A 23,857-nucleotide genomic window follows, 5' to 3' on the forward strand; every position below is an offset into this window, starting at 1 on the left:
ATGAAATGTGATTTACCCAGAATAAATATTGGAAATGGAAGGGGAGAGTTGTGATATAACATCATTGATCTAGTTCTGAACCTTCTGGGAGCTTCATATGGAATAATTTTTGTCACATGTATGGATGAATGTATTTGTGTGTGTGTGTGTATGTTTATCGGAGGAGGCACTGGCACCCCACTCCAGTACTCTTGCCTGGAAAATCCCATGGATGGAGGAGCCTGGTGGGCTGCAGTCCATGGGGTCGCTAAGAGTTGGACATGACTGAGCAACTTCACTTTCACTTTCCACTTTCATGCACTGGAGAAGGAAATGGCAACCCACTCCCGTGTTCTTGCCTGGAGAATCCCAGGGATGGGGAAGCCTGGTGGGCTGTCATCTATGGGGTCGCACTGAGTTGGACACGACTGAAGCAACTTAGCAGCAGCAGTGTTTATAATAGGTGATTTGAAAAGGAGTACTTGGTATAAGATATAAAAAAATTTTTTTAAGATTTCCCTTATAGAATAAAAGACTGTGTCAGTTAAACAATCAAAAAAAGATCAGAATGACCTTCCAATATATCAGCCAGGGGCCCCTTTTCCCTCACCCTACATTTAAATGCTGTCTCACCATCATGGTCATGAAAAACCAGATTTCTTTCATGGGTCACAGACGTTGAGACTCCAGCGATATGCATCATTTATTTTACATTGTGGTTTCCATATTTTAACCAGTAATATGGTAGGGTCGAAAATACCCACTTTTTTTTGGCATAGATTTCAAACGATGTGAAAAAAGCAATTCCAGCCATCCTTTGGGGACGTTTGATAGAAGCTCAGTCCACCTTCTCTTAGTACTGTGTGAAGTTGGCTGTGATGTGCTCATGGTTGAAGGGTATGTAGTCAGCGACTCCTGGAAACAGGCAGAGAACAACCGGAAGTGACCGCGGTGCCGGTGGCCACGCCCCCTCCCGCAGGGTCCACCCGTTACATTGGTTGCCAGTGGGCCGCTGAGTCGCTTCAGTCGTGTCCGACTCTTTGTGACCCCATGGACTGTATGTAGCCCACCAGGCTCCTTGGTCCATGGATTCTCCAGGCAAGAACACTGGAGTGGGTTGCCATTTCCTTCTCCAGGGGACCTTCCCCACCCAGGGACGGGCCGGAAACTGTCTCTTACGTCTCCTGCATTGGCAGGCGGGTTCTTTACCACTAGCGCCACCTGGGAAGCCCGTTAAATTGGTTAGGGTTAGGGGAAGCTGAGCGCCGAAGAACTGATGCTTTTGAACTGTGGTGTTGGAGAAGACTCTTGAGAGTCCCTTGGACTGCAGGGAGATCCAACCAGTCCATTCTGAAGGAGATCAGCCCTGGGATTTCTTTGGAGGCAATGATGCTAAAGCTGAAACTCCAGTACTTTGGCCACCTCATGCGAAGAGTTGACTCATTGGAAAAGACTCTGATGCTGGGAGGGATTGGGGGCAGGAGGAGAAGGGCACGACAGAGGATGAGATGGCTGGATGGCGTCACCGACTCGATGGACGTGAGTTTGAGTGAACTCCGGGAGATGGTGATGGACAGGGAGGCCTGGCGTGCTGCGATTCATGGGGTCACAAAGAGTCGGACACGACTGAGTGACTGAACTGAACTGAGGGGAACAAGATCGAGTTGACTAGTATGAAGGAAGCATGGAGTTGAGACTTTGAGGTCTTTTTTCTCAGGCTCTCAGCTGCCATGTGGAGCAAATCTTTGGCCAAGCCCTTAGACTGTGCCAGCCTCCTTCCCTCCTATACACAATTGGACTACTAGTATTTATGCTGAATTATTTCCAGGATTAGAAATAATGACTGCCAAGTGCCTAATACAATATCTAACACATAATAAACGTGCAGGAAAGTTGTTACTATTAAAATGGCGTACATAAGCCAAATTTAGAGCATTCAAGTTGGGAACTCATACATTTTGGAGGACTTAAGGAAGGACCGTTGGTTGAGAATTTTGTCTTTCTGGGCAGGGAACACACAGATTATGACGTAATTGATGATTAAGTTTGAAGTAACCAGGCGTCAGAAAGCTTGACAATTCCAGGCCCAAATCGTTTTGGATCTCGGAGGACATTTTTCCTCCCAAGAGAAGAAAAGTAACTAGCAGACAGGAGAACAAGCCTGACTTAAGTTTTGAGGGCAATTAATGAGATGAAAATTGTAAGAGAAATAACGACAATAGTGATATGCATTTTTGAACAAATGCCATTGAACTTACTCATTTCTAATCCTCACAATAACCTAAAGGGTAATGCTATTTCCAATTGACAGCTGTGGACACTGTGGCTCAGAGAAGAGTCATTATCTGCCTAGAGTAGCTAGAAAATAAGAAAAGGGGCTTTAGGAATTGCCTGGTGGCCCCGTGGTTAGGACTCAGTGCTCTGCCAGGGCCCAGGTTTGATCCCTGGTCAGGAAACTAAAATCCCACAAGCTGGGCTACGTGGCTAAAACAGAGAGAGAGAAGGGGTTTCAAACCAAGGCTTACGTGACTCTAAAATCTTTCTTATATGCATGGCTGCAATTCCACAAATTCTGACGGGCCAGATTTTGTTAAATTCATGACAGGTGCTAGGAAAGACATCTCTCTCGTTGTTATCTTGGACAATGAAGCATCTTGACAAAGCTTCAGTCTGACTCTGCTACGACTCTACTTACGAAGGGATGGTCACGTCTCTGTGAACATCGGGTTAACTTAACATCATCCTTAGACAAAGTAGACGAATGTTCTTTGGGGCAGATAACATTTTAGCATTTGTGCAAACACTTTGGAGATAGTTAAGGTTTTTCCTGAGTCTGAGTTTCATTCTTCGCAATTTCTCCAAGCAAGCATCCTTCATTTTGGCGATTTTAAAAAACACCACTATGAAAGAAGGTGAAAAATGGACCCTGAGGGAAGCTGTGGACTTGATTCCTGCTCCGTCACATACTACGTATGTGCCTGGGCGAAGTCTCTCTTTCTTTCTGAGATAGTTTTTTCTGCTTAAAAGGAGAGTCACTAATACCTACAGAGTTGATGTGAACAGGAAATAAAATAATGTCAGGACATTGATAGCTGTTATTTTTATCCCCCTCATCGATCTGCTCTGGCTGTGAGTTTGCTGTTCTTTCGTTTCATGCATACGTGTCTTTTAACCCCGAAGTGGCCATCTTCTTAGATCACACACTTGTTTTTTTTGTTCTTTTTTGTTTAACTCTTTCTCACACCTGCTTTTTCTTCCTTTAGCTCTTATTACTTTAGGTCAATCCACTTTCCTTCACTGAATATTTTTTTCCACTAGCTCAGAGTGGTGTTAGAATTCTTGATTTGTTTTTGTTTTTTCTGAGCCACAGAGCATATGGGATCTTAGTTCACTGATCAGGGGTCAAACTCTCGCCCCCTGTAGTGCAAGTGTGGAGTCTTAACTGCTGGACCACCAGAGACGTCCCCGGATTCTTGATTTTAAAAACACTATTTTAAGTCAGTACTCATTTGTTACCTATCTGTCTGTCTAACATCACTGTGTACCCACGATATACGTGCATATGTACACTCAAAGCTGCTACATATGCAACTGTTGTATACACACGTACTCTCACAATCATTTATTGACTAAATAAATGAATGAATTAAATATGGGAATGAAAGAATTTAGACTTCACACAGTGGAAAAAGTGCCTACATTCCTTTTCTTCACTCACCTTCTATTAAAGGTGTTTTGCCACTCAGGAATTGCCAATATGTCTTGTCATTAACATTTCCAGCGATATTGTTAATTGAAGAGACCTCAAGTCCCCAGGATGTCATTCTGGTTTCAAACCTGTGAGAATAATATCATACGTGATTAATGCCTCGCTCCAAGTCAGGCAATAAGAAAAGATGAAGGGCCAGAGACCTTCTAAATGCCTCAGAGATCAGAAAAAGATGGCTAAAAGATAAAGTGCAAATGGCTAATGAACGAATCTTTTACTTCACTTGGAATTAAATAAAAATATGAATGGGTTTTAAAAAACTTATCAATAAGCAGATTAAACAATGCTGATGTCCAACAATGGGCCAAAACATCAGGTGCGTGAGGGATAAATATCCAAGGTTGACCCTGGCAGTTATAAAATTCGTATTTTTCAATACTTTTCAGTGACATGGAAAAATGCTTATGCAACAATATTGAGTGAAAATGTGGGGTGCACATTGGATGAGAAATATTTATCTATCTCATGTATATATGGATCACAACTACTTGTAATACATGTGGAGAAAATACCTGTAAAATTATAAAAAATATCAACAGTGATTATGTTCTGGATAGACTATGGATGCTTTGTCTTCTTCTTTATGCTTCCCCCCCTCAAAATTTCTCCTATGTATATTTACTAATTATAGTTAGAAAAATAAAATTCAGGCAAAATTAAAGCTAAGATTGGAGAGGAAGTAAAGTATATTCAGAAGATCGTTGGCAAGTTAAGTATTCTAGAAATGCGATCTTTATCCCGACCTGTTCTACAGAAGTTGGAGAAGTTCTGGAGCTGGTCTGCCGGCCGCAGACACGTGTACTTATCCTAACCTTGGTTCCCCATCCTGAACCCTCCTCCCTCCTCCCTCCCCATACCATCCCTCTGGGTCGTCCCAGCGCACCAGCCCCAAGCATCCAGTATCGTGCATCGAACCTGGACTGCTGACTCGTTTCATACATGATATTATACATGTTTCAATGCCATTCTCCTAAATCTTCCCACCCTCTCCCTCTCCCACAGAGTCCAAAAGACTGTTCTATACATCAGCGTCTCTTTTGCTGTCTCGTATACAGGGTTATTGTTACCGTCTTTCTAAATTCCATATATATGCGTTAGTATACGGTATTGATGTTTTCCTTTCTGTCTTACTTCACTCTGTATAATAGGCTCCAGTTTCATCCACCTCATTAGAACTGATTCAAATGTATTCTTTTTAATGGCTGAGTAATACTCCATTGTGTATATGTACCACAGCTTTCTTATCCATTCATCTGCTGATGGACATCTAGGTTGCTTCCATGTCCTGGCTATTATAAACAGTGCTGTGATGAACATTGGGGTACACGTGTCTCTTTCCCTTCTGGTTTCCTCAGTGTGTATGCCCAGCAGTGGGATTGCTGGATCATAAGGCAGTTCTATTTCCAGTTTTTTAAGGAATCTTCACACTGTTCTCCATAGTGGCTGTACTAGTTTGCATTCCCACCAACAGTGTAAGAGGGTTCCCTTTTCTCCACACCCTCTCCAGCATTTATTCCTGCCCTCTTTTTCTAGGACTTCTTTTATACCTCCAAAAGCTTCCTGATGATTCCGTTTCAAACTCAGACAACTGAACTTGTCTAAAGGGATTGTTTTTCTCTGAAGGATATTCTTTGTTCCTGACAGTCCCATCAACAGTTCTGAAGCTTCTTTCTCTTGCCCCTCCACGTCCAGTCCCTCACAAGCCCTGCGGCATCTTCCTTGGCCTGAGTGCGTTTCTCCTAGATAAAGTCCTCCTCACTTTGTATAACAGCTCCGTTTCTGTGGTCACGCCCTAGCTTTCCTCTTAGTCATTCATTCTCCATCCCAATTTACATTTTGCAACACTTTTCTTTCTCAAAAACTTGCAATGCTTCACCGCAAGCTGAAGTCCCATTTCCTCCGCCTGGGACTTCAGGCTGTCTGTGTATCACTCAGTCTATCCCTTCAGACACCGTTCACTTAGTTCAGTCCTGAATTCTGTCCCTAGTCAAGCTGGTTTATTCATTGACCCTAAATTCCTTGCTCAGTTCTCTCTCAAATGCTTTGTCCTCCTCTAAGAGTTAGAGGAATTTATACCCAACACTTGTTAACTCTGGGCTGATAAAATCCCCTCTTCTTGGAATACCATCCTTTCATATCTTGCTGTATGAGGCCTCTTCTTTGAGGCAATCCAAAAGCCACGAGACTTCCTTGACCCTTCTAATCCACTCTGTGCTCTCTCTCCTTTGAATTCCTGTTTTGAAAACTCCATCATCATCTATTTAATTTTTATGAGGGCCTTGCCTCCTTACCAGATCGCAGGCACCTCGAGGGGCTATTCGATAAAGATGGGTTACTTTATAAGAAGGGAAAAAAGCAAGAACACGAAGGAAGGAGAGAGAGAGAGAATGGGAATTCAGACTGAACTTGGAAGGAGCGGCGAACGTCACTGGAGCACTCACTTGAACTTGGGGTTTCGGCGCTGTGCTTCCTCTAGGACAACAAGCAGCACGGATCCTTTCTTCACACTAACACTGATGGTCACGTTGAAGAGCAGCTCCACGCCCCTCAGCTGGTTACTTATGGTGTAGACGACAGTGATGTTGGAGGCTGAGGTGGGAACAGGGCTGGGAAAGTTGGGCTGAGTTGGTTGTACCTCTTGATCTGCAAAGACCACAGGGGTCAAACTCATTGAAGATTATGGAGTTCACAGTCTAGGTGCAAAATCTCTCTTATCGGCAGAGCATCCCAGAAAGGCTTTCAAGAAATAACAATGATTCTGTGCCCCTTGTGGAATGTTCTGAGAAACTGGTGTGATCTATGAAGCTGTTTCCCATCCGAGAGAAATGGCCACAGCTGAAGAACCAACAGCTCCCTTAATAAAGAACATTTCTTTTGTTAAAAGGATTTTTAAGCTAAAGGGAGGATTGTGAGCCCTAAGTCACATATTGTACCTGGCACTCCATGTTCACTTGGGGCTTTTTGTTAACCCGAAGAATCTGGAAGCAAAGGTAATATGTTTCAGACCATTTAACAGAATACCTGGGTAACCAGTGTGGAGTCCTAGGAAGGACTCTCTGGCCACCTTGTTCAAGTTGGGAAATCTTCGGTAAGCAGCCTAAGGAGTTAGGTGAGTGTGGCTGTGTTTGGTACGATTGGGACTGGATTGCTTAACTGTGGTCTCTGTAGATTCTGTAATTAGGCTGACAAGGAGCTTGCTAATCACTGTTGTACCAGGAAGTCCATGCAATGTAAGAAGAACCATATTTTATGTTAGTATGTGATTAGAAAGAAATATATAATATCTCTGGGTCAGGTTTTCACCCCATCCCTGTGGTGCGCTGTGAGCATATTTTTATATCTCTAAGCCTTGACTGTAAAGTCAACTTTGTTCTTCTCCTGAGCTTCCCAGGCAAACTCAATGATTGATCAGACTTTCTTCGCTTTTGCACCGTGTGGTGCTTCTATTTCTACTCAATACTTCTTTCTTTTTAAAGATTTTTTTTTAAATGTGGACAATTGTTTAAAGGTTTTGCTGAATTTGTTACAATTTTGCTTTCATTTTATGTTTTTTTGGCTGCTAGGTGTGAAGGACAGGGAAGCCTGGCATGCTACAGCCCATAGGGTTGCAAAGAATTGGACACGACTGAGTGACTGAACACATATGGGGTCTTAGTCCCTTAATCAGAGATTGACCCTTCACGCCCTTCATTGGCAGATGGAATCATAACCACTGGAGTGCCAGGAAGTCCCTACTTAATATTTATTTCACTCTTCCAAGTACTGTAGTTATGTCTACATTTTATCTCCTGGCTTTGTAAAGAGCAGATATGATAAGATGTTGCATCGTGTTTGGTGCACTTGTCAAATGGATGAAGGAAGTCATGTTAATTTGTTAGGACCATGGACCTTCTCTCCACCAGCCATCCCACAAAATGCCTTACTGTAGCAGGTGCTCAATAAACCGGTGCTGAATGAAGTGGACATGGGCCTGAATTCCAAGGGAGGACGGCATGGCTGCATGCTGACACACAGCTCTGGGGGACTGGATGTCAGCTGTGGCTCTGCCCGCTTGGAAGTCACAGGTGTAACAAGCCCTTATGCCATTCACAATTGGTCCACATAGGTCCACCTGTCATTCCTGGCATAAGACACCACTTTATAGGGAGAGACAGATGTTCAGAGTCCTTACCAGGGCTGCAAGACACTTGGGGCACATCTAGGTAGGTCTTGCCTTTCAGTGAAGGGAGGATTTGGGCAATGGACATGGAGTTTTGGAATTTCCCCTCCTTGATCTCGTCCAGTACAGTATCCATGGTCTGCTGGCAATCCCACTGCTTGTTAGGTCTCTCAGGTGTCACGGAGAGAGCCTGGGGCCAGGGGGAAGAGACACACACACACACACACACAGGTTAGGCGTAGCTGAGAGTTGGCCGTTTTAAGTCCTGTAAGGGTTAGACTCGATCACTAATCTTTGTGATCAACCAGAGGTTCCAGACAACGTCTGTCTCATTCACAGCTACGTCCCCACTGCTTAGTGCAGTGTCTGTCACATAGCAGTCGCTCAATAAATATCTGAGCTACACTAAGACTGAGGCTTCCCAGGTGGCTCAAAGGTAAAAAAAGTCTGCCTGCCTATGCAGGAGAGGTAGGAGACACAGGTTCAGTTCCTGGGTCGGGAAGATCCCCTGGAGGAGGACATGGCAACCCACTTCAGTATGGAGAATCCCATGGACAGAAGAGCCTGGTGGGCTGTCGTCCATGCGGTCGCACTGAGCTGGACACGACTTCCAGGGAGTCCTTATCCAGGGAGTGCTATCAGGGCGGCTGTACTTGCTCACAGTTCTTAGATGTAGAAGTGCGAGGAGAGCTGGCAAAGCAAGCCTCTGGGGAGCTGTTGTCTAGGACAACCTGGCTGTCTCACCGTGGGAGACCTCTTCCGCTCTCTGCTCTGCACACCCTTCGGGGGACTGGCCCCTCATTTGATCACACAAGACTGCCAGCCAGAGGTTCCGTGGCCCGGGCCACAGCAGAGGATGCAGGGGAGGGGTTAATCGCCGCGTGCGTCCTCTTGGTGCCGGTGATTGGTGGACGCATGCGCCAATCAGAGTCCTTCCCTGACATACAGACACCCGGAGGGAGAAGCCTCTTCTCTTCCCCTTTCGGGTTAGTAATCACTAAGGCGCTAGTGAAAGAGGAGACCGAGAAAGCTGGCCTAAAACTCAGCATTCAGAAAACTAAATCACGGCATCCAGTCCCATCACTTCATGGCAAATAGATGGAGAGACAGTGGAAACAGTGACAGACTTTACTTTTTTGGTCTCCAAAATCACTGCAGATGGTGACGGCAGCTATGAAATTAAAAGACGCTTACTCCTTGGAAGGAAAGTTATGACCAACCTAGACAGCATATCAAAACACAGAGACATTACCAACCTTTGCCAACAAAGGTCTGTCTAGTCAAAGATATGGTTTTTCCAGTTGTCAGGTATGGATGTGAGAGTTGGACCAGAAAGAAAGCTGAGGGCCGAAGAATTGATGCTTTTGAACTGTGGTGTTGGAGAAGACTCTTGAGAGTCCCCTGGACTTCAAGGAGATCCAAACAGTCCATCCTAAAGGAGATCAGTCCTGAATATTCACTGGAAGGACTGATGCTGAAGCTGAAACTCCAATACTTTGGCCACCTGATAAGAAACAACTCATTGGAAAAGACCCTGATGCTGGGAAAGATTGAAGGCAGGAGGAGAAGGGGACAACAGAAGATGAGATGGTTAGATGGCATCACCAACTTGATGGACATGAGTTTGAGTAAGCTCTGGGAGTTGGTGATGGACAGGGAGGCCTGGCGTGCTGCAGTCCATGGGGTCGCAAAGAGTCGGACACGACTGAGTGAGCACTTGAACTGAACTGAACTGAAAGCTCTGGTGACCATCTTTCTCAGACATTTTGAAGAAGCAGGAGAGAAGCAGAAAAATCAAGACTGAGAGATGATGATAGAGTGATCCCTGATATCTTATTTGAGACCTTTATTCTGATTAATTCTGAAATCACCTGGATCCTCTAGTTTATGTGAAATAGTAAATCTCAGTTTTGTCTTGGTTTTTTTTTTTTCCTTAAGCAAAAACTGTTGGAGTTTCTGTTATTTGCATAATGATCCTTGATGAATACACTGTGCAAGTCACACTACTGAGTTTTCTATCTTATGGGTAAAATAGAAACCATAGCTCCTGCCCTACCTTTGGAGTGGTCATTGGAGGTTCAGTTGGGATGCTATGCAAAAGCATTTTTTTTAATTAAAAAAATTTTTTTTTTACCAAGTCTCCTGGGATCTTTGGAGAAGGCAATGGCACCCCACTCCAGCACTCTTGCCTGGAAAATCCCATGGATGGAGGAGCCTGGTAGGCTGCAGTCCATGGGGTCGCTAAGAGTCCGACAGGACTGAGCGACTTCACTTTCACTTTTCACTTTCATGCATTGGAGAAGGAAATGGCAACCCACTCCAGTGTTCTTGCCTTGAGAATCCCAGGGATAGGGGAGCCTGGTGGGCTGCCATCTATGGGGTTGCTAAGAGTCAGACACGGCTGAGTGACTTCACTTTCACTTTTCACTTTCATGCATTGGAGGAGGAAATGGCAGCCCACTCCAGTACTATTGCCTGGAGAATCCCAGGGATGGGGGAGCCTGGTTGGCTTCCATCTATGGCATCACACAGAGTCGGACACGACTGAAGTGACTTAGCAGCAGCAGCAACCTGGGATCTTAGTTCCCCAACCAGGGATGGGATCGGTGCCCCTGCAGTGGAAGTGCAGAGTTTTAACCACAGGCCTGTCAAGGAAGTCCCTGCAATAGCATTTTGTAATGTATGATGTGGAAGCTGTCCTTCCATCTCCCTCTCTTTAGGGTTGTACTGACCTCAGCCACCAGAGCGTGTTAATGTGCTGGGGTTGCTGACAACTGATTCACCTGAGCTTCGAATGAAAAATGGGAGATGGGAGAGGGGAGCCAGACATGGATGTGAGCTGGAGAGAACAGTGTGAGCAAACAGGCAGTTCTGACAGGCACTGTTGACCTCCGCAACCACGACAGTGGCTCTTCCCAGAGTCCACTTTACTGGGCTCTTTGGTTAAAGGCCATCAGTTAGGTTTTCCCAGCAACCACATCTTGTCCACTAGCCATGTTCCCCTCCCAGACCCCGCTAAGCAATCTGTATCCCTTTGGGATAAAACATCGCAAACACCAACTCTTTAGAAAGGAGTGATGCATTAAGCAAAAAGAGAAGGGGGTGGCAGAGGATGAGATGGTGAGATAACATCACTGACTCAGTGGACACGAATTTGAACAATCTCAGGAAGATAGTGGAGGACAGAGGAGCCTGCTGCATTGCATGGTGCTGCAGTCCGTGGGGTTGCAGAGTCCGACACGACTCAGTGACCCAACAGCAACATGGATCCGTTAATTGTTAGAAGTCAGTAATAGCTTGGCAGGAGAAGTTTACCTCTCCAAGTTAAGTTCTTGCCAGAGGAACCTTGAAAGCATTGGCATGTTGATGGAAGAAAGATCAGGGATTCAGAAACAGAGGGAAGGCCCCATGAGTGCCCCTGGGAAGCAATGTGAGTGGCCTAGGTCACTTGAAGGGCAATGATAGCAAGCAGAGGTGAGTGAAGGCTGCAGAGGAAGCTTAATTCACCTTATTCCCTTGGGAGAGACCACAATTATTAAAATCCACCTTTATCTGTGATTCTTTTATATGTTTGCTATGATAGGGAAAATGAAATTCCAAGAGAGTCATTTTCGCATATTTGCCCAAGATTGTGGTCAGTCTGGGATTCAAGCTCAAGTTGTTAGAGCTTAGAAACCTTGATGCTGAAGCTCCAATACTTTGGCCACCTGAAGCGCAGAACTGACTCATTGGAAAAGACCCTGATGCTGGGAAAGACTGAAGCCAGGAGGAGAAGGGGGCAACAAAGGATGAGATGGTTGGATGGCATCACTGACTCAACGGACATGAGTTTGAGCAAGCTCCGGGAGTTGGTGAAGGACAGGGAGGCCTGGCGTGCTGCAGTCCATGGTGTTGGACACGACTGAGAGACTGAACAGCAACAGAAACACTTGGCTTTCGACACCAGAATATTTTAGATTAGGACAAGTTTATATAGTAGATACCTGGTGATTTCAGACTTCAGATTGCCTGGGTAAGAAACTCTGGCATGATTGGATTAGGGAGAGGCGAGAAATCCACCTGGCCTTTGATATTTGGATATGAATGAGGCCCTTCCTTTTTCCAAGGAAAACTTTAATTCTTAGGTACAGCTTATCACAGTGTACCTTGCAGAACCGACAAACCAAATAAGCAAAAGCAAACACCTCTCTCTCTGGCACTAAGGACAGCAAGGTTATTTTCAGTGAGTCATGAACAAAACAGCATGGATTTCTTCCGGACTTCCTTTGTTCCACTACAAAGCTTTCTAGACCAGAGCCCTGGGAATACTCTTGTGTGATTCAGCCAGTAAAACAGTGTTCTGTTTTTACAGTAAAACAAAGTTCTCTGGCAAAATTCCACTGATCGCAACATGATGTAGAAACTGATTTTATTTTCATTTTATTCCATGGCACACTGGGGATTTTTATCCACTCTTATGTGTAACATGAAAGAACTTCTAGTCTATTTATGCCCTTTGCTGATTTTTTTAATCTTATTTTAAAAAATATTTTAAAAATTGAGATGTAACTGACATGGAACATTATATCGTTTCAGGTGTACTGTTAATTTTATGTCTGTGTATACTGTCAAATGATTGCAATCTAGTCTAGCCACCCACTGCCACACATAGTTCCACAGTTTTTATACTGTGATGAAAAGTTAAGATTCCCTCTCTTAGTAACTTTTCAATATATAATATAGTATTGTTAACTGTAGTCACCATGCGGTACACTGCATTGCTAATTTAGCACACAGAACACCAAACCATTCTGTACATCCTCCTGCACTAATCCAGAACTAAATTAGATTTAGGGCTGGCATCGTAACACCATGATTCTGTTTCTTTATTTTTTATTGATGTATAGTTGATTTATGGGCTTTCCAGATGGCCCAGCTGTTAAGGAATCTGCCTGCAATGTGGGAGACCTGGGTTAGATCCCTGGGTTGGAAAGATCCCCTGGGGAAGGGAAAGGCTACCCACTCCCGTATTATGGCCTGGAGAATTCCATGGACTGTATAGTATTATTTTAGTTTCAGGCATATAGGATAGTGCTTCAGTGTTTTTGCAGATTGTACTCCACGATAGGTTATTACCAGATAATGGCTATAAAGCCCTGTGGACACAGCACACCCTGTTGCTTATCTGTTTTATGCCTAGTAGTTTGTATCTGCTGACCCCATGCCCCTAATTTGTCCTCCCACTTCTGTCTCCCTTTTGGTAACCACAAGTTTGCTTTCTATATCTACGAGAATGTTTCTGTTTTGCATATACATTCATTGTATTATTTTTTAGATTCTACATGTAAGTGATATCGTATAGCGTTTGTTTTTTTCTGCCTGTTTAATTTCACTAAGCATAATATGATTCTCCGGTTCTTGGCCGTTCCGTGTTGGCAAGGTCATGATGTAGGTTTTCTATTACTCCTATAGGGCTCAGATGGTAAGGAATCTGCCTGCAATGCGGGAGAACCAGGTTTGATCCCTGGGTTGGGACGATCCCCTGGAGAAGGAAATGGCTAGCCACTTCGGTTTTTTGCCTGGAGAATCCCATGGACAGAGGAGCCTGGCAGGGGGCTCCATGGGATCCATGGGGTCACAAAGAGTCAGCCACAACTGAAGCAACTTCACTTCACTTTATAGGGCATTTTGAGATGATTTGGCTGCAGATGACCCTTTAATTTCGATTCTAGTTGGTTCTCTCTCTCCCTGCTATTTTATTGGTGTGTTTTCTATAGGAGGCTGCTGCCCTAATCAACGGAGGGAGGTGTGTGTGTGTGTGTGTGTGTGTGTGTGTGTGTGTGTGTGTGGTTGTATTTGGAGCTACATCAAGCAGCATCTTACAGCATCCGAGCCTGAGACTCTACCCAGGGGAACACTGCACAGACTGTAGACTGGATGACCAGATGCATCTGGCATTGCCATGTAGTAGGGATCTTTGTGAGGCTGAATTGACATCGAGAGAGTGAAACAGCTTGACAAAGATTAGATGTCTAGGCAGCTTTGACTTATTTTCATTAATCCTTTTGAATACGATCCCACATTTTTTTTGGATCACGATCCAAGGCTGATAAAAGAACATTTGATTGGCAAGATGGAATCAAAAAAGTCAATGTTATTTGAGGACTTACTCGAATAATCTTATTTTAAAAAATATACCAAACTCCTGTGCGAAGTCACTTCAGTTTTGTCCGAGACACTTGTCGACCCCATGGACTGGAGCCTGCCAGGCTCCTCTGTCCATGGGATTCTCCAGGCAAGAATACTGGAGTGGGCTGCTATGCCCTCCTCCAGGGGATCTTCCCAAGCCAGGGATCGAACCTGGGTCTCCTATGTCTCCTGCATTAGCAGGTGGGTTCTTTACCACTAGGGCCACCTGGGAATTTTTAGGAACAAACTGATCATTATTAATAGTAAATGAATACATTTCTTGGGTTTATTATTTTTCCCCAAGGAAGCAAAGAGAGTTCATGTATATTTGTTTTTCTACTTTACCTGTGAAGTAGAGGGGAGTTAAGGCTTACCTGCATTTTGGGGGGGAACAGGCTGTGCGGCATGCGGGGTCTATCTTCCTGACCAGGGACTGAGCCCGCCTGTCCTGCAGGACGCATTTACCTGCATCGCGAGGCCAGTGCTGTAGACGTCTCCGATGAGGCCATTGTCTCGGATCCTCGTGCTGATATCCTCCACGATCTTCTTTAGCAACTGAGCGAACAGGGCGCGGTACCCTTCCTCCGAACCTACGGGGATCCTGTTGTACATACAGGTCAGAGCCAAGGTCGCCACTGCTCCTGCGTCTGTGGATCACAGCAGAGGGTAAGACCACCTCCTCCACAGTATGAACAACCAGCATTTTACTGTTGCATTGCTGCGTTCAATGGGGGCTTTCCTAGTGGCTCAGTTGGTAAAGAATCTGCCTGCAGTGCAGGAGACCCAGGCTTGAGTCCCTGGTCAGGGAGATCCCCTGGAGAAGGAAATGGCAACCCACTCTGGCAATCTTGGAATTCCATGGACAGAGGAGAGGGACAGGCTGCAGTCTATGGAATCGCAGAGTCGGACACGATGGTGGGGCTAACTTCGGTTTTTCACTTTACTGCGTTCAGTAACCTCCCTGACCCTTCAGGACAGCCTGTGAGACAGGACCTCTGATTGTGTCCATTTCAGGGATGAGGGTATGGAGACTCAGAGAATTGCCCAGGGAGGCATCGCTAGTAAGGAGCAAGGACCTGAGAGTGGCTCCGCAGGACGCCAAGGCTCACGCCTCGAATGAAAGCTGACTGGCAGTGTTTTCAACCCCACTTCGAATGTCCCAGCATTTATCTGTCAAAAAGTCAGTGCTTCGTGAAGTCCCAGCCGTCGTCACTTCTCAGCGAAGCCTCCTCTGTCATCCCACCCAACAGGCGCAGTCTCTTTTCTGAACTCCTCCAGCATCCGTTGTTTGTACCTGCTTTGCCCTCTCTGCCCTCTCTCCTGTTACCCTGCCGGGGAGCTCTCGGATGAGGGGGCGGGTGGGGCCTGCCTCCTCCAGGGTACCCGGTACAGGGGTCCTCGGCGGGGAGCTCTAGGATGAGGGGGAAGAGGAGCCTGCCTCCTCCAGGGTACCTGGTTCAGGGATCCTTGGTGGGGAGCTCTCGGATGAGGGGGTGAGTGGGGCCTGCCTCCTCCGGGGTACCTGGTACAGGGGTCCTCGGCGGGGAGCTCTCGGATGAGGGGGTGGGTGGGGCCTGCCTCCTCCAAGGTACCTGGTACAGGGATCCTTGGTGGGGAGCTCTCGGATGAGGGGGAAGAGGAGCCTGCCTCCTCCAGGGTACCTGGTACAGGGGTCCTCAGCGGGGAGCTCTCGGATGAGAGGGAAGAGGAGCCTGCCTCCTCCAGGGTACCTGGTTCAGGGATCCTTGGTGGGGAGCTCTCGGATGAGGGGGTGGGTGGGGCCTGCCTCCTCCGGGGTACCCCATACAGGGGTCCTCAGCCCTTTCCTTCTTATTATGTGTGAACTAAATGGGCAAACTCTGGCATAGTGAGACCAGAACAAACCAGAGACTCACCAGATGGCATTTTTTTTTTCTCACTAATCTTTTCCTCTCCACCCTAATCTCCACCCCAAAGTTGCATCATCTCGCTGAGGATGACAGTGTTGGCCAAGAAGTCCCAATTTCCTGAACCGGCAGAGACGCCCCAGCCGTGAGAAGGTCCCTGATGAGAAGCAGAGGCCAGTCTGTGTTTGACCCACAGGGAAGATACCTGAGCAAATATTGACCTGAGTGTTGGTCTAGTAGGGACTAAAATGAGAGAGGTCGCTGAAGTTGCATATTTAAGGGGTGAAAATGTGAGCTGATGCTGTTGCTTAGACAGTGGCAGAGGAGAAAAGGTGACCACAAATGAGGGACCTCACAGAGGGCATCATGCCGAGAAGGGGTCATTATGTGTGATGGGGTGGAGGAGAGAGTGTCCATTCACAGATAGCCTCGCAGGATGCAGGAAGAAGAAGGTTCCAGTGCCTCCTTGAAAGAGAGCATCATGGCTTTAAGGTTCAGAGAGGAGCTGTTTAATATCAAGAGAATGTTTGGACGTTGTGAGGAGAAGCACTGAGAAGAATAGAGTGTGGACGCATCAGTTTAGTTCAGTTCAGTCACTCAGTCGTGTCCAGCTCTCTGCGACTCCATAAACCTCAGCACGCCAGGACTCCCTGTCCAGCAACTCCTGGAGTTCAGTAGGGATTAAAGAGGAGGCTCAGGGTGGGGCTGAGTCTAGACGTTGGTTTAATAATTTAACTGCTGTTTGGGAACGACTCGTGACTTGGATGACATGCTTATTGGTTCCAGTGGAGATTCTGGAACTGCCAGGCACGTCAAGGTTTGTCCTGGTTTTCTGTTTTCCTTTTCTCTTTCATGTGTACCTTACGTTTCATTTATCCCTCGCACATCCACCAAATGTCTGCCCAGCATCTCTCCCTGCTGGCATCTTCCTGGCCCTCCCCTCCTCCATGGAAAGCACCCCCTGCCACGGTCCCCCCAGCTCTACCCGTCAGTGACCTTGGTGTTCCAAGCTCAGGGCAGTGTTTGAAACCAGTGACTTACCCACGTCAAAGGGAGAGGAGCTGGCCAGCAGGGTCTTGGCGAAGCGGGCTGCTACGGGTAAGGTCGTCTCTGGGTTGTTCTGGCACAGCGCCAGGATGGCCAGACTGGGCCCATAGAAGGTGGAAGCGTAGGAACCGAGGCCTTGAGAGGGACAGGAGCCTGCGTAAGACTAACGTTCACTGTAAGAAAGACATTTGTGGAAAAGGAAAAGCCAGACCTTGGAAATGGACATGGCTAGAAACCCTGTCCAAGAAGAAAGATACTGTATTGGCAAGAGACAACTTCCTGCCTCTCAGAACAAGAATGGCATCTGGCAGGGGAACGGAATCAAGGGAGGCTGCTGTCTCCAGGGGAGGGCGTGCAGTCGTGTCCTCCCGGGAGGGCGGTCTTTTCCAGTTTGTTGGACCAGAAGTGGAGATCTCATGTGGGGATTATCAGAGTGACCTGAGTGGAGGAACACCGGCTCTCTTCCCTCCACCTCCACCCTCCGCTCCTTCTCTTTACAGATTTAGAATTCTCAGGAAGGGCCATTTGCCTCACTTCCCCACTCCCTTCTGATGAGGTCTTACTGGAAGGTGTCCAGTTCTCCATTTGGGTCCGCAGAGTTGACACTTTGTCCCCAGGGTCTCGGCAGGAGGAGGTGAGGGCCATGATGGTGAGGGCGAGCTGACCAGCAGTCAGGTCTGTGGAGGAGAGAACAGTACTGTTAAACAAAGGCATTCTCAGAGCGGAGAGCTCCAGCGGTCAGGCTGAGCTCTCTGCTTCTTTCCAGATCATTTTGATTTTTTTAAAATAATGTGATCAGATAGTTTTTTGACCTTTCTTAAGGAAAGAAGTGTGGGAAGACACTGCAGAAATGTTTAACCTGGTGACCTCTATGTGGTTTGACCACCTCTTTCAGATTTCCTGGTATCTGTTTAGAAAAGCAGCAAGAATACCCCTGCAAGTTCGTATGGAAACATGTCTAGTTACAAGACACTTTTAACTCTACTCAGGTTTCTCTAACTTGGACCTCAGGCAACTCCTGTGAGGCAGGCAGAACAGAGATTTTATTGCTTTTGTTACTATTGCTGTTCCTGTTTAACGTATCTATTCTTTCTGGTCATGCCATATGGAATATGGGGTCTTCAGTTCTTCCCCAACCGGGGATTGAACTTGCATCATCTTGCATTGGAAGTGTGGAGTCTTAACCACTGCACCGTCAAGGAAATCCTGCTATTAGTGTTATTGTTACTCGAGTGACCTGCATTTTGTGAATGACAGAGCTGAGGCTGGTGGGAATCTGTGAGCCCATCAGGGTCACAGAGTTAGTAGGTGGCGGAGTCAGACCCGGAAGCCTGCTCATTTACATTTAGTCTAGAGCTGTTTCTGCTTTACTGCCCTCCTATGTGAATGCACCGACCCGAGGTTCCATCCTTCCAGGGATGCAGGGAAAGCTGTTTGGTGACTCAGGCACCATCACAGGTAGCGCTGGGGTGGAGGGACTTGGGGAGGGGGTCTGGGAGTGGAGACTCAGGGAGCCCGCTGAGGGGCTCTGGTTTCTCACCGGCTGTGTCACTGGCCATGAGATCGAAAGTCAGGAGCTTCTGGGCCTCCACGTTGTAGGCTCCTGCCAGGTTCATGGCGATCAGGACACTGGGATTTGGGGAGGTGGAGTTGATCACCGAGTTCTCCATGATCACTTGGATGCCATCGACCCAGGGCTGCTCTGCTGAGGGAACAGCTGCGAAGGGCAAAGCCATTTACCAAACCCTTCATCCTCACGCTCTCTTCTCAGAAATGTTTGCATCTCTTAGCTTTGGTATCCTTGGGGATGCCCCCGTTAGGGGTGATTATTAAAGAGAAATGGAGAAAACGCTCAGGTTTCCTTTTGAGGCCAGTTAGTCACTGCACGCATGCTCAGTCACGCAGTCGTGTCTGACTCTTGTGACCCCATGGCCTGTAGCCCGCCAGGCTCCTCTGTCCATGGGATTCTCTAGGCAAGAAGACTGGTGTGGGCAGCCATGTCCTCCTCCAGGGGATCTTCCCGACCCAGGGATCGAACCTGGGTTTCTTGCATTGCAGGTGGATTCTTTACCATCTGAGCCCCCGGGGAACCCCAGTTAGTCCCTACATCTTTCCAAAGAACTCTGATCTTTAAGAAAGTGATTTTTTACTTAGCAACATCAAACGCTGTGGCTCACAGACATTTCATGCTAGTTCTAGCATGTTCCCAGAGATCACTGATTGCCCTGCATCCATCTTTTTCTCACTTTTGCATGAGATGTAAGAAGGATCTGGGCTACGACCTATCCTCAGCAGGTACCCAACCTTCTCCCCACCAGGGGCACATGGTCAGCACAGTCACTGAGGGTCTCCCCCCGAATCATCAACCATCATTCCCGCAACAGTATTTCAATCTCTCTTAATGTAAAGTGCAGAGACTTGCCTCTCCAAGAACTCGCGCCATTAAGTCAGGAGCGATGAACCGTACAGACTCGCGCCCTGTAAGGGGCCCCGTCACGGCTGCCACTCTCAGGCCCTCTCTCGTCATTAGACGCCAGCGTCTGAGCTTTCTGCCTGGCCCCAGGGTAACCGCTTCCTTGACCTCCTTGGAAAAAATGCCCTACTCACAGCATGAGCTTCGGGTCTGGGTGCTGGTCCTCGTCGCAGCCCAGAGAAGGGTCAGGAGCTGGAGGGCAGCTCGGGCCATGCCTCTGTCTCCTGGTGTGTCCCGTCCCCTGTTCCCGAGTCCCGACGTGTGCAGGCTTCGTGTTTCCCTGCTTCCCCTTATATATGCGGCTCTTTGTAAAGCAGTCTGCCTGCTCCCCATCCCAGCCACTCCTAAGCGCTTATCCTGATTTCCATTTGCTCACGCAAGCTTGCCTACTCCCAAGCCTCCAAGGCATCTGAAGGTCATGTCTCGGCAGCACGGTCAGAGGAGACACTCGGGACTTCGTATGCGATGAAGGCCAAGTGTCCTTTACTAAAGTCCCGGGAGGCTGGCTAGTGTGCGAGTCTTAAGGGGACTTTCTCCTAAGCCTTTTCTTACCCAGAAACCTCTTGGCTATTTTTCAGCAACCACGTCATTGAGGTTGGGGTGGTTCCTAAGGCCCCGCCTCACAGTTCATGGGGTTCTCACGGCAAGAACACTGGAGTGGTTAGACATTCCCTCCTCCAGTGGATCAGATTTTGTCAGAACTCTCCTCTATCACCCGTCCGTCTTGGGTGGCGCTGCACAGCATGGCTTCATTGAGTTACGCAAGTCCCTTCTTCACAAGGGGGCAGTAATCCACGGAGGGGAAACCTGGGCAAACTCCGGGAGGTGGTCAGGGACAGGAGGCCTGGTGCGCTGCAGTCCACGGGGTTGCAAAGAGTCGGACACGACTTGGTGATGAACAGCAACACCCCACTTACAGTCGGAGGCACTTGTTTTACGAGAAGTGCTCTGAGGCCCTCAGGTAGCATCGGCCAGGTGTGGGCTGGCTTTATGCAGTGAACTAGGCCGTCACGACTTGGGTTCCAGCCCATGGGCAAACAACAGACTGCAGTTCCCCAGAATTTTTTATTTTTTAATTTCTCTTTCCTACTGAGGGAAGAAAGCAGTTTCAAACACCCAAGGATTTCAGATATTGTCTTTTAAAGTAAGTAATCGGAAAATGTGGGATCAGTGAACTATATTAAGCAATATGTATATATTAACTTTTTTAGGATTGTGGCTGTATAATAAAGCAAAGTGAGCCCCCCTATCATGGAGAACTGAAAATGATGATATTATGAAGGAGGTAGCTACCTTTTTTCTTTTCTAACGACCTATTTTTAAGTAGCTTCTTTTAGGAGGCCATTCTCCAGTGACTCCCAACTTAAAATAAGATTCAAAGGCCTTCAAACACCTCCGGCCCTGTGAGATCTGCCCCCTGGCTTCCCTCCGGACCTCACCTCCATCCACTGTCCCCCTTGCCCTGGCAGCTTCTGCAGCACTTCCTGTTCCTCGAACCTGTCGGTCCCCGCAGCTCTTGCTGTCCCCTCTGCCCGGGACATCTTTTCTCCAAATACTGGCACGATGGCTCGTCACTTCTTTCGTTACTCTGCTCAGAGGTCAGGTTGTTTTGGTTTTAATTTTGTTTATTCTTTTACTTTTGACGGTGCTGGATCTTCGTTGCCGTGCGGGCTTTTCTCTTGCTGCGTCAGGTGGGGTGCTCGCTGCTGTGGCGTGTGGACCCCTCACTGGCGGCTCCTCGTGGACGGCGGGCTCCGGGGCGCGGGCTCAGTACTTGGGGGCTTAGTTGCTCTGTGACGTGTGCGATCTTCCCGGATCAGGAATTGAACCGTGTCCCCTGCGTTGGCAGGCGAATTCTATACCACTGAGCCACCAGGGAAGCCCGAAGGCCAGCTTTTGTTTGTTTTCCTGTTTCCGTTTCATCTTTCAGTGTTAGACTTTCAATTGGAGCATAGTTGCGTTACCAGGCGCTCGTTCCTGCCGTACTGCAAAGCGAATCAGCCACGTGTGCGCGCACATCCCACCCTGGGTCTCCTTCCACAGGCCACCACGGAGCTCTGAGTGGAGTTCCCTGTCAAAGGTCAGCTCTCAGAGACGCCGTCCCAGACCCCTGCGTGAGAGACGGCCCCCCGACGCCCGCTGCCCCGGCCGCGCAGGTCCCACCCTCCCTCCCACTGTGCGCCTCGTTTCCTGCCTGCCCCTTCCCCAGGGCAGCGTCGGCTCCGTAGTGCCAGGGGCTTCCTCCGTTCTGTCCACTGCTGTGTCGCAGGTACGTGAGATGCTACCTAGCTCCTAGTCGGAATCAAAGGGATCCTTTACAATTCTTTAATTTTGTCTTTTTGTTGAAATGTAGTTGATTTACAATATCGTGTTAGTTCCTGGCGCACAGCAGAGCCATCCAGTTAGACATATGTGTGTTCTTTTTCGTATTCTTTTCCATTCTGATTTGTTACGGGATGTTGAATACGGCTCCCTGGGCTGTACAATAGGGCCTTTATCTGTCCTATCTGTAGCAGTGTGTATCTGCTAATCCCAGACTCCTAAGTTATCCCTCCCTACCCCTTATCCCCCTTTGGTAATAGTACATTTGTTCCCTAAGTCAGTGAATCTGTTAATGTTTTGTAAATAAGTTTATTTGTATCACATTTTAGATTCACACGTAAGTGATCTCATGAGCTCTTTGTCTTTGTGACTTCGTGTGATCATCTCTAGGTGTCTCCATGTTGCTACCAACTTATCAAATGAACACTTTCTGAATGAGTGAATCAATGAACAAATATATAGCCTGGGTGATAAAGCATTTTCTTTCTTTCTTGGAGAATGTCGGTGGTGGTGTGGGGCGAGAACACAGGACACGTATTAGGGTGTGATACACGTCTAACATCTTCTTATGTTTCCACCTCCTGGCATTCACGCCCTTGTATAATCAGTCCTCTTGAGATGGTCGGATGGTTTCACCGACTCAATGGACATGAGTTTGGGTAAACTCCGGGAGTCGGTGATGGACAGGGAGGTCTGGTGTGCTGCAGTCCATGGGGTCGCAAAGAGTCAGATACGACTGAGCGACTGAACAGAACTGAACTTCTCTAGCGTATGAGTTGACCTTGCTTCTGATAATTATAATACAGCAGAAGTGACGGGATGAGGTTGCAGAAGACCAGCTCTGTCTGGCTTGCAGTCCCTGGCTCTTCTTGCTTCTAGCTCTGATGAACCAGCTGCTGTGTTGTGAGCTTCCTTGTGGAAGAGCCTGTGTGGGGAAGAGCTGAGAGCATCTCCAGCCCACAGCCAGGAGCTGAGAGCATCTCCAGCCCACAGCCAGGCAGGGCAACAGGCACACGAAAGAGCTTGAAAGCAGATCCTTCCCCGCTGAGCTTTGAGATGAAGGCAGACCTAGCCAGTATGTTTTTAATTTTATTTTTTTAGTTTATTTTTTAAAGTTGATATGTTATATTTTCATTTTTATTCAGTTCATTTTTTTTCCCCCTGCCTCGCAGCATGCTAAATCCCAGTTCCCTAATCAGGGGCCAAAACCGTGGCCCCTGCAGTGGAAGCTCAGAGACCCAGCCACTGGGCCTCGAGGGAAGTCCTCCAGCTGACGTCTTGATGCAGGGTCATGAAAGCCGGAGGACCCAGGCAACCTGTCCCTCCACTGTGAGATAACGTGTTGTTGTTTTAAGCCATTAAGTTTTAGGGTGACTTGTCATACAGTGATATATAACTAATGCACAGCATTTGGCGGGTGATAAAGCAGTTTTGGGCTGCGTGGTGGAGAGCCCTGTCCACCGTGAAGGAGTAGGGTCATCCTCACACCTTTAAGATGCGTCCGTCCTAATCCTGGAACCTGTGAATGCATTAGGTCAGGTGGTAAAGGTGAGACAGCCTGGGCCCTGGGACCCTTTGCTGCAATGTCTGAGCCTGGACAAAGTCTCCTCAAGCCACAAAATACAAAGAAACTATAAAGGACTGAAAATAGCTGTGTGCACGCACAACTGGGACAAATTCTGGACGAAAGATACATAAAGATCAAAAAAGCTCAGCTTGCACTTCTAAAGAGCTGGGAGCAAAAGCAGGGCGCTGTGTAGGCCCCTCTGTGCCCCTCCACAAGGAGGTGGGCTGAACACCTGCGCTACCCCTCCTGCCTGACCCGTGGGCACACACCACCACTTCACCCCCACGTAAGGAACCAGCTCGCCTCTGCTGGGGGCGCCAGCTGGCAGGGGACTCTGTTCTTTGTTCCCGCTGCCCCCTGCTGTTGTAGGAGTCCCAGTAAAGCCTTGTCTGAATTTCTTTTCTGGCCTCTGATCAACTTCTTTTGATTAAAGAGACCAAGAACCCTGGTTAGTAATTATTTATATTTTCTTTGTATTTTTCGCTTG

At 47.5% G+C, this 23,857-nt stretch overlaps 2 protein-coding genes across 8 annotated transcripts in view; one reads left to right on the forward strand and one right to left on the reverse strand.

Moving 5' to 3' along the window:
* Window positions 1-23,857, forward strand: part of STX3 (syntaxin 3) — a 111,702-nt gene that overhangs the window by 68,238 nt on the left and 19,607 nt on the right. Inside the window, 2 exon segments of one of the 6 annotated variants that reach the window (NM_001101971.1) lie at window positions 14,506-14,741; window positions 15,090-15,344. The exons of the other annotated variants lie outside the window; for them this stretch is intronic. The gene's annotated coding sequence lies outside the window, so the exon portion shown is untranslated. 6 annotated transcript variants of the gene reach the window in all.
* On the reverse strand, window positions 658-22,084 carry CBLIF (cobalamin binding intrinsic factor). Of its 2 annotated transcripts, none has more exons than XM_059874969.1 (9): window positions 20,921-22,084; window positions 18,549-18,725; window positions 17,572-17,685; window positions 17,003-17,143; window positions 14,541-14,722; window positions 7,920-8,097; window positions 6,190-6,391; window positions 3,698-3,816; window positions 658-894 (listed from the first exon to the last, which is right to left on the reverse strand). In XM_059874969.1, the coding sequence occupies exons 2-9, from the start codon at window positions 18,676-18,678 to the stop codon at window positions 833-835; spliced, it is 1,128 nt and encodes a 375-aa protein (XP_059730952.1). In that variant the 5' UTR covers window positions 18,679-18,725; window positions 20,921-22,084; the 3' UTR covers window positions 658-832. The 2 variants fall into 2 exon arrangements, with proteins under 2 accessions (XP_059730952.1, NP_001193168.1); NM_001206239.1 differs by lacking the exon at window positions 20,921-22,084 and adding an exon at window positions 19,616-19,732 and having other exon boundaries at window positions 660-894.

This window comes from Bos taurus, chromosome 15 (genome assembly GCF_002263795.3).
Source record: "Bos taurus isolate L1 Dominette 01449 registration number 42190680 breed Hereford chromosome 15, ARS-UCD2.0, whole genome shotgun sequence".
In the NCBI taxonomy this organism is placed as follows: domain Eukaryota; kingdom Metazoa; phylum Chordata; class Mammalia; order Artiodactyla; family Bovidae; genus Bos; species Bos taurus.

Excerpts from the sequence above, each read along its gene's own strand:
- CBLIF (NM_001206239.1), bottom strand. The coding sequence starts at position 19,694 with ATGGCCCGAGCTGCCCTCCAGCTCCTGACCCTTCTCTGGGCTGCGACG. Across the intron at positions 18,726-19,615 it reads CCAGACCCGAAGCTCATGCT|CTGTTCCCTCAGCAGAGCAG; the intron begins GTGAGTAGGGCA and ends TGCCCTTCGCAG. Across the intron at positions 3,817-6,189 it reads CGCCGAAACCCCAAGTTCAA|GTTTGAAACCAGAATGACAT; the intron begins GTGAGTGCTCCA and ends TTATTCTCACAG.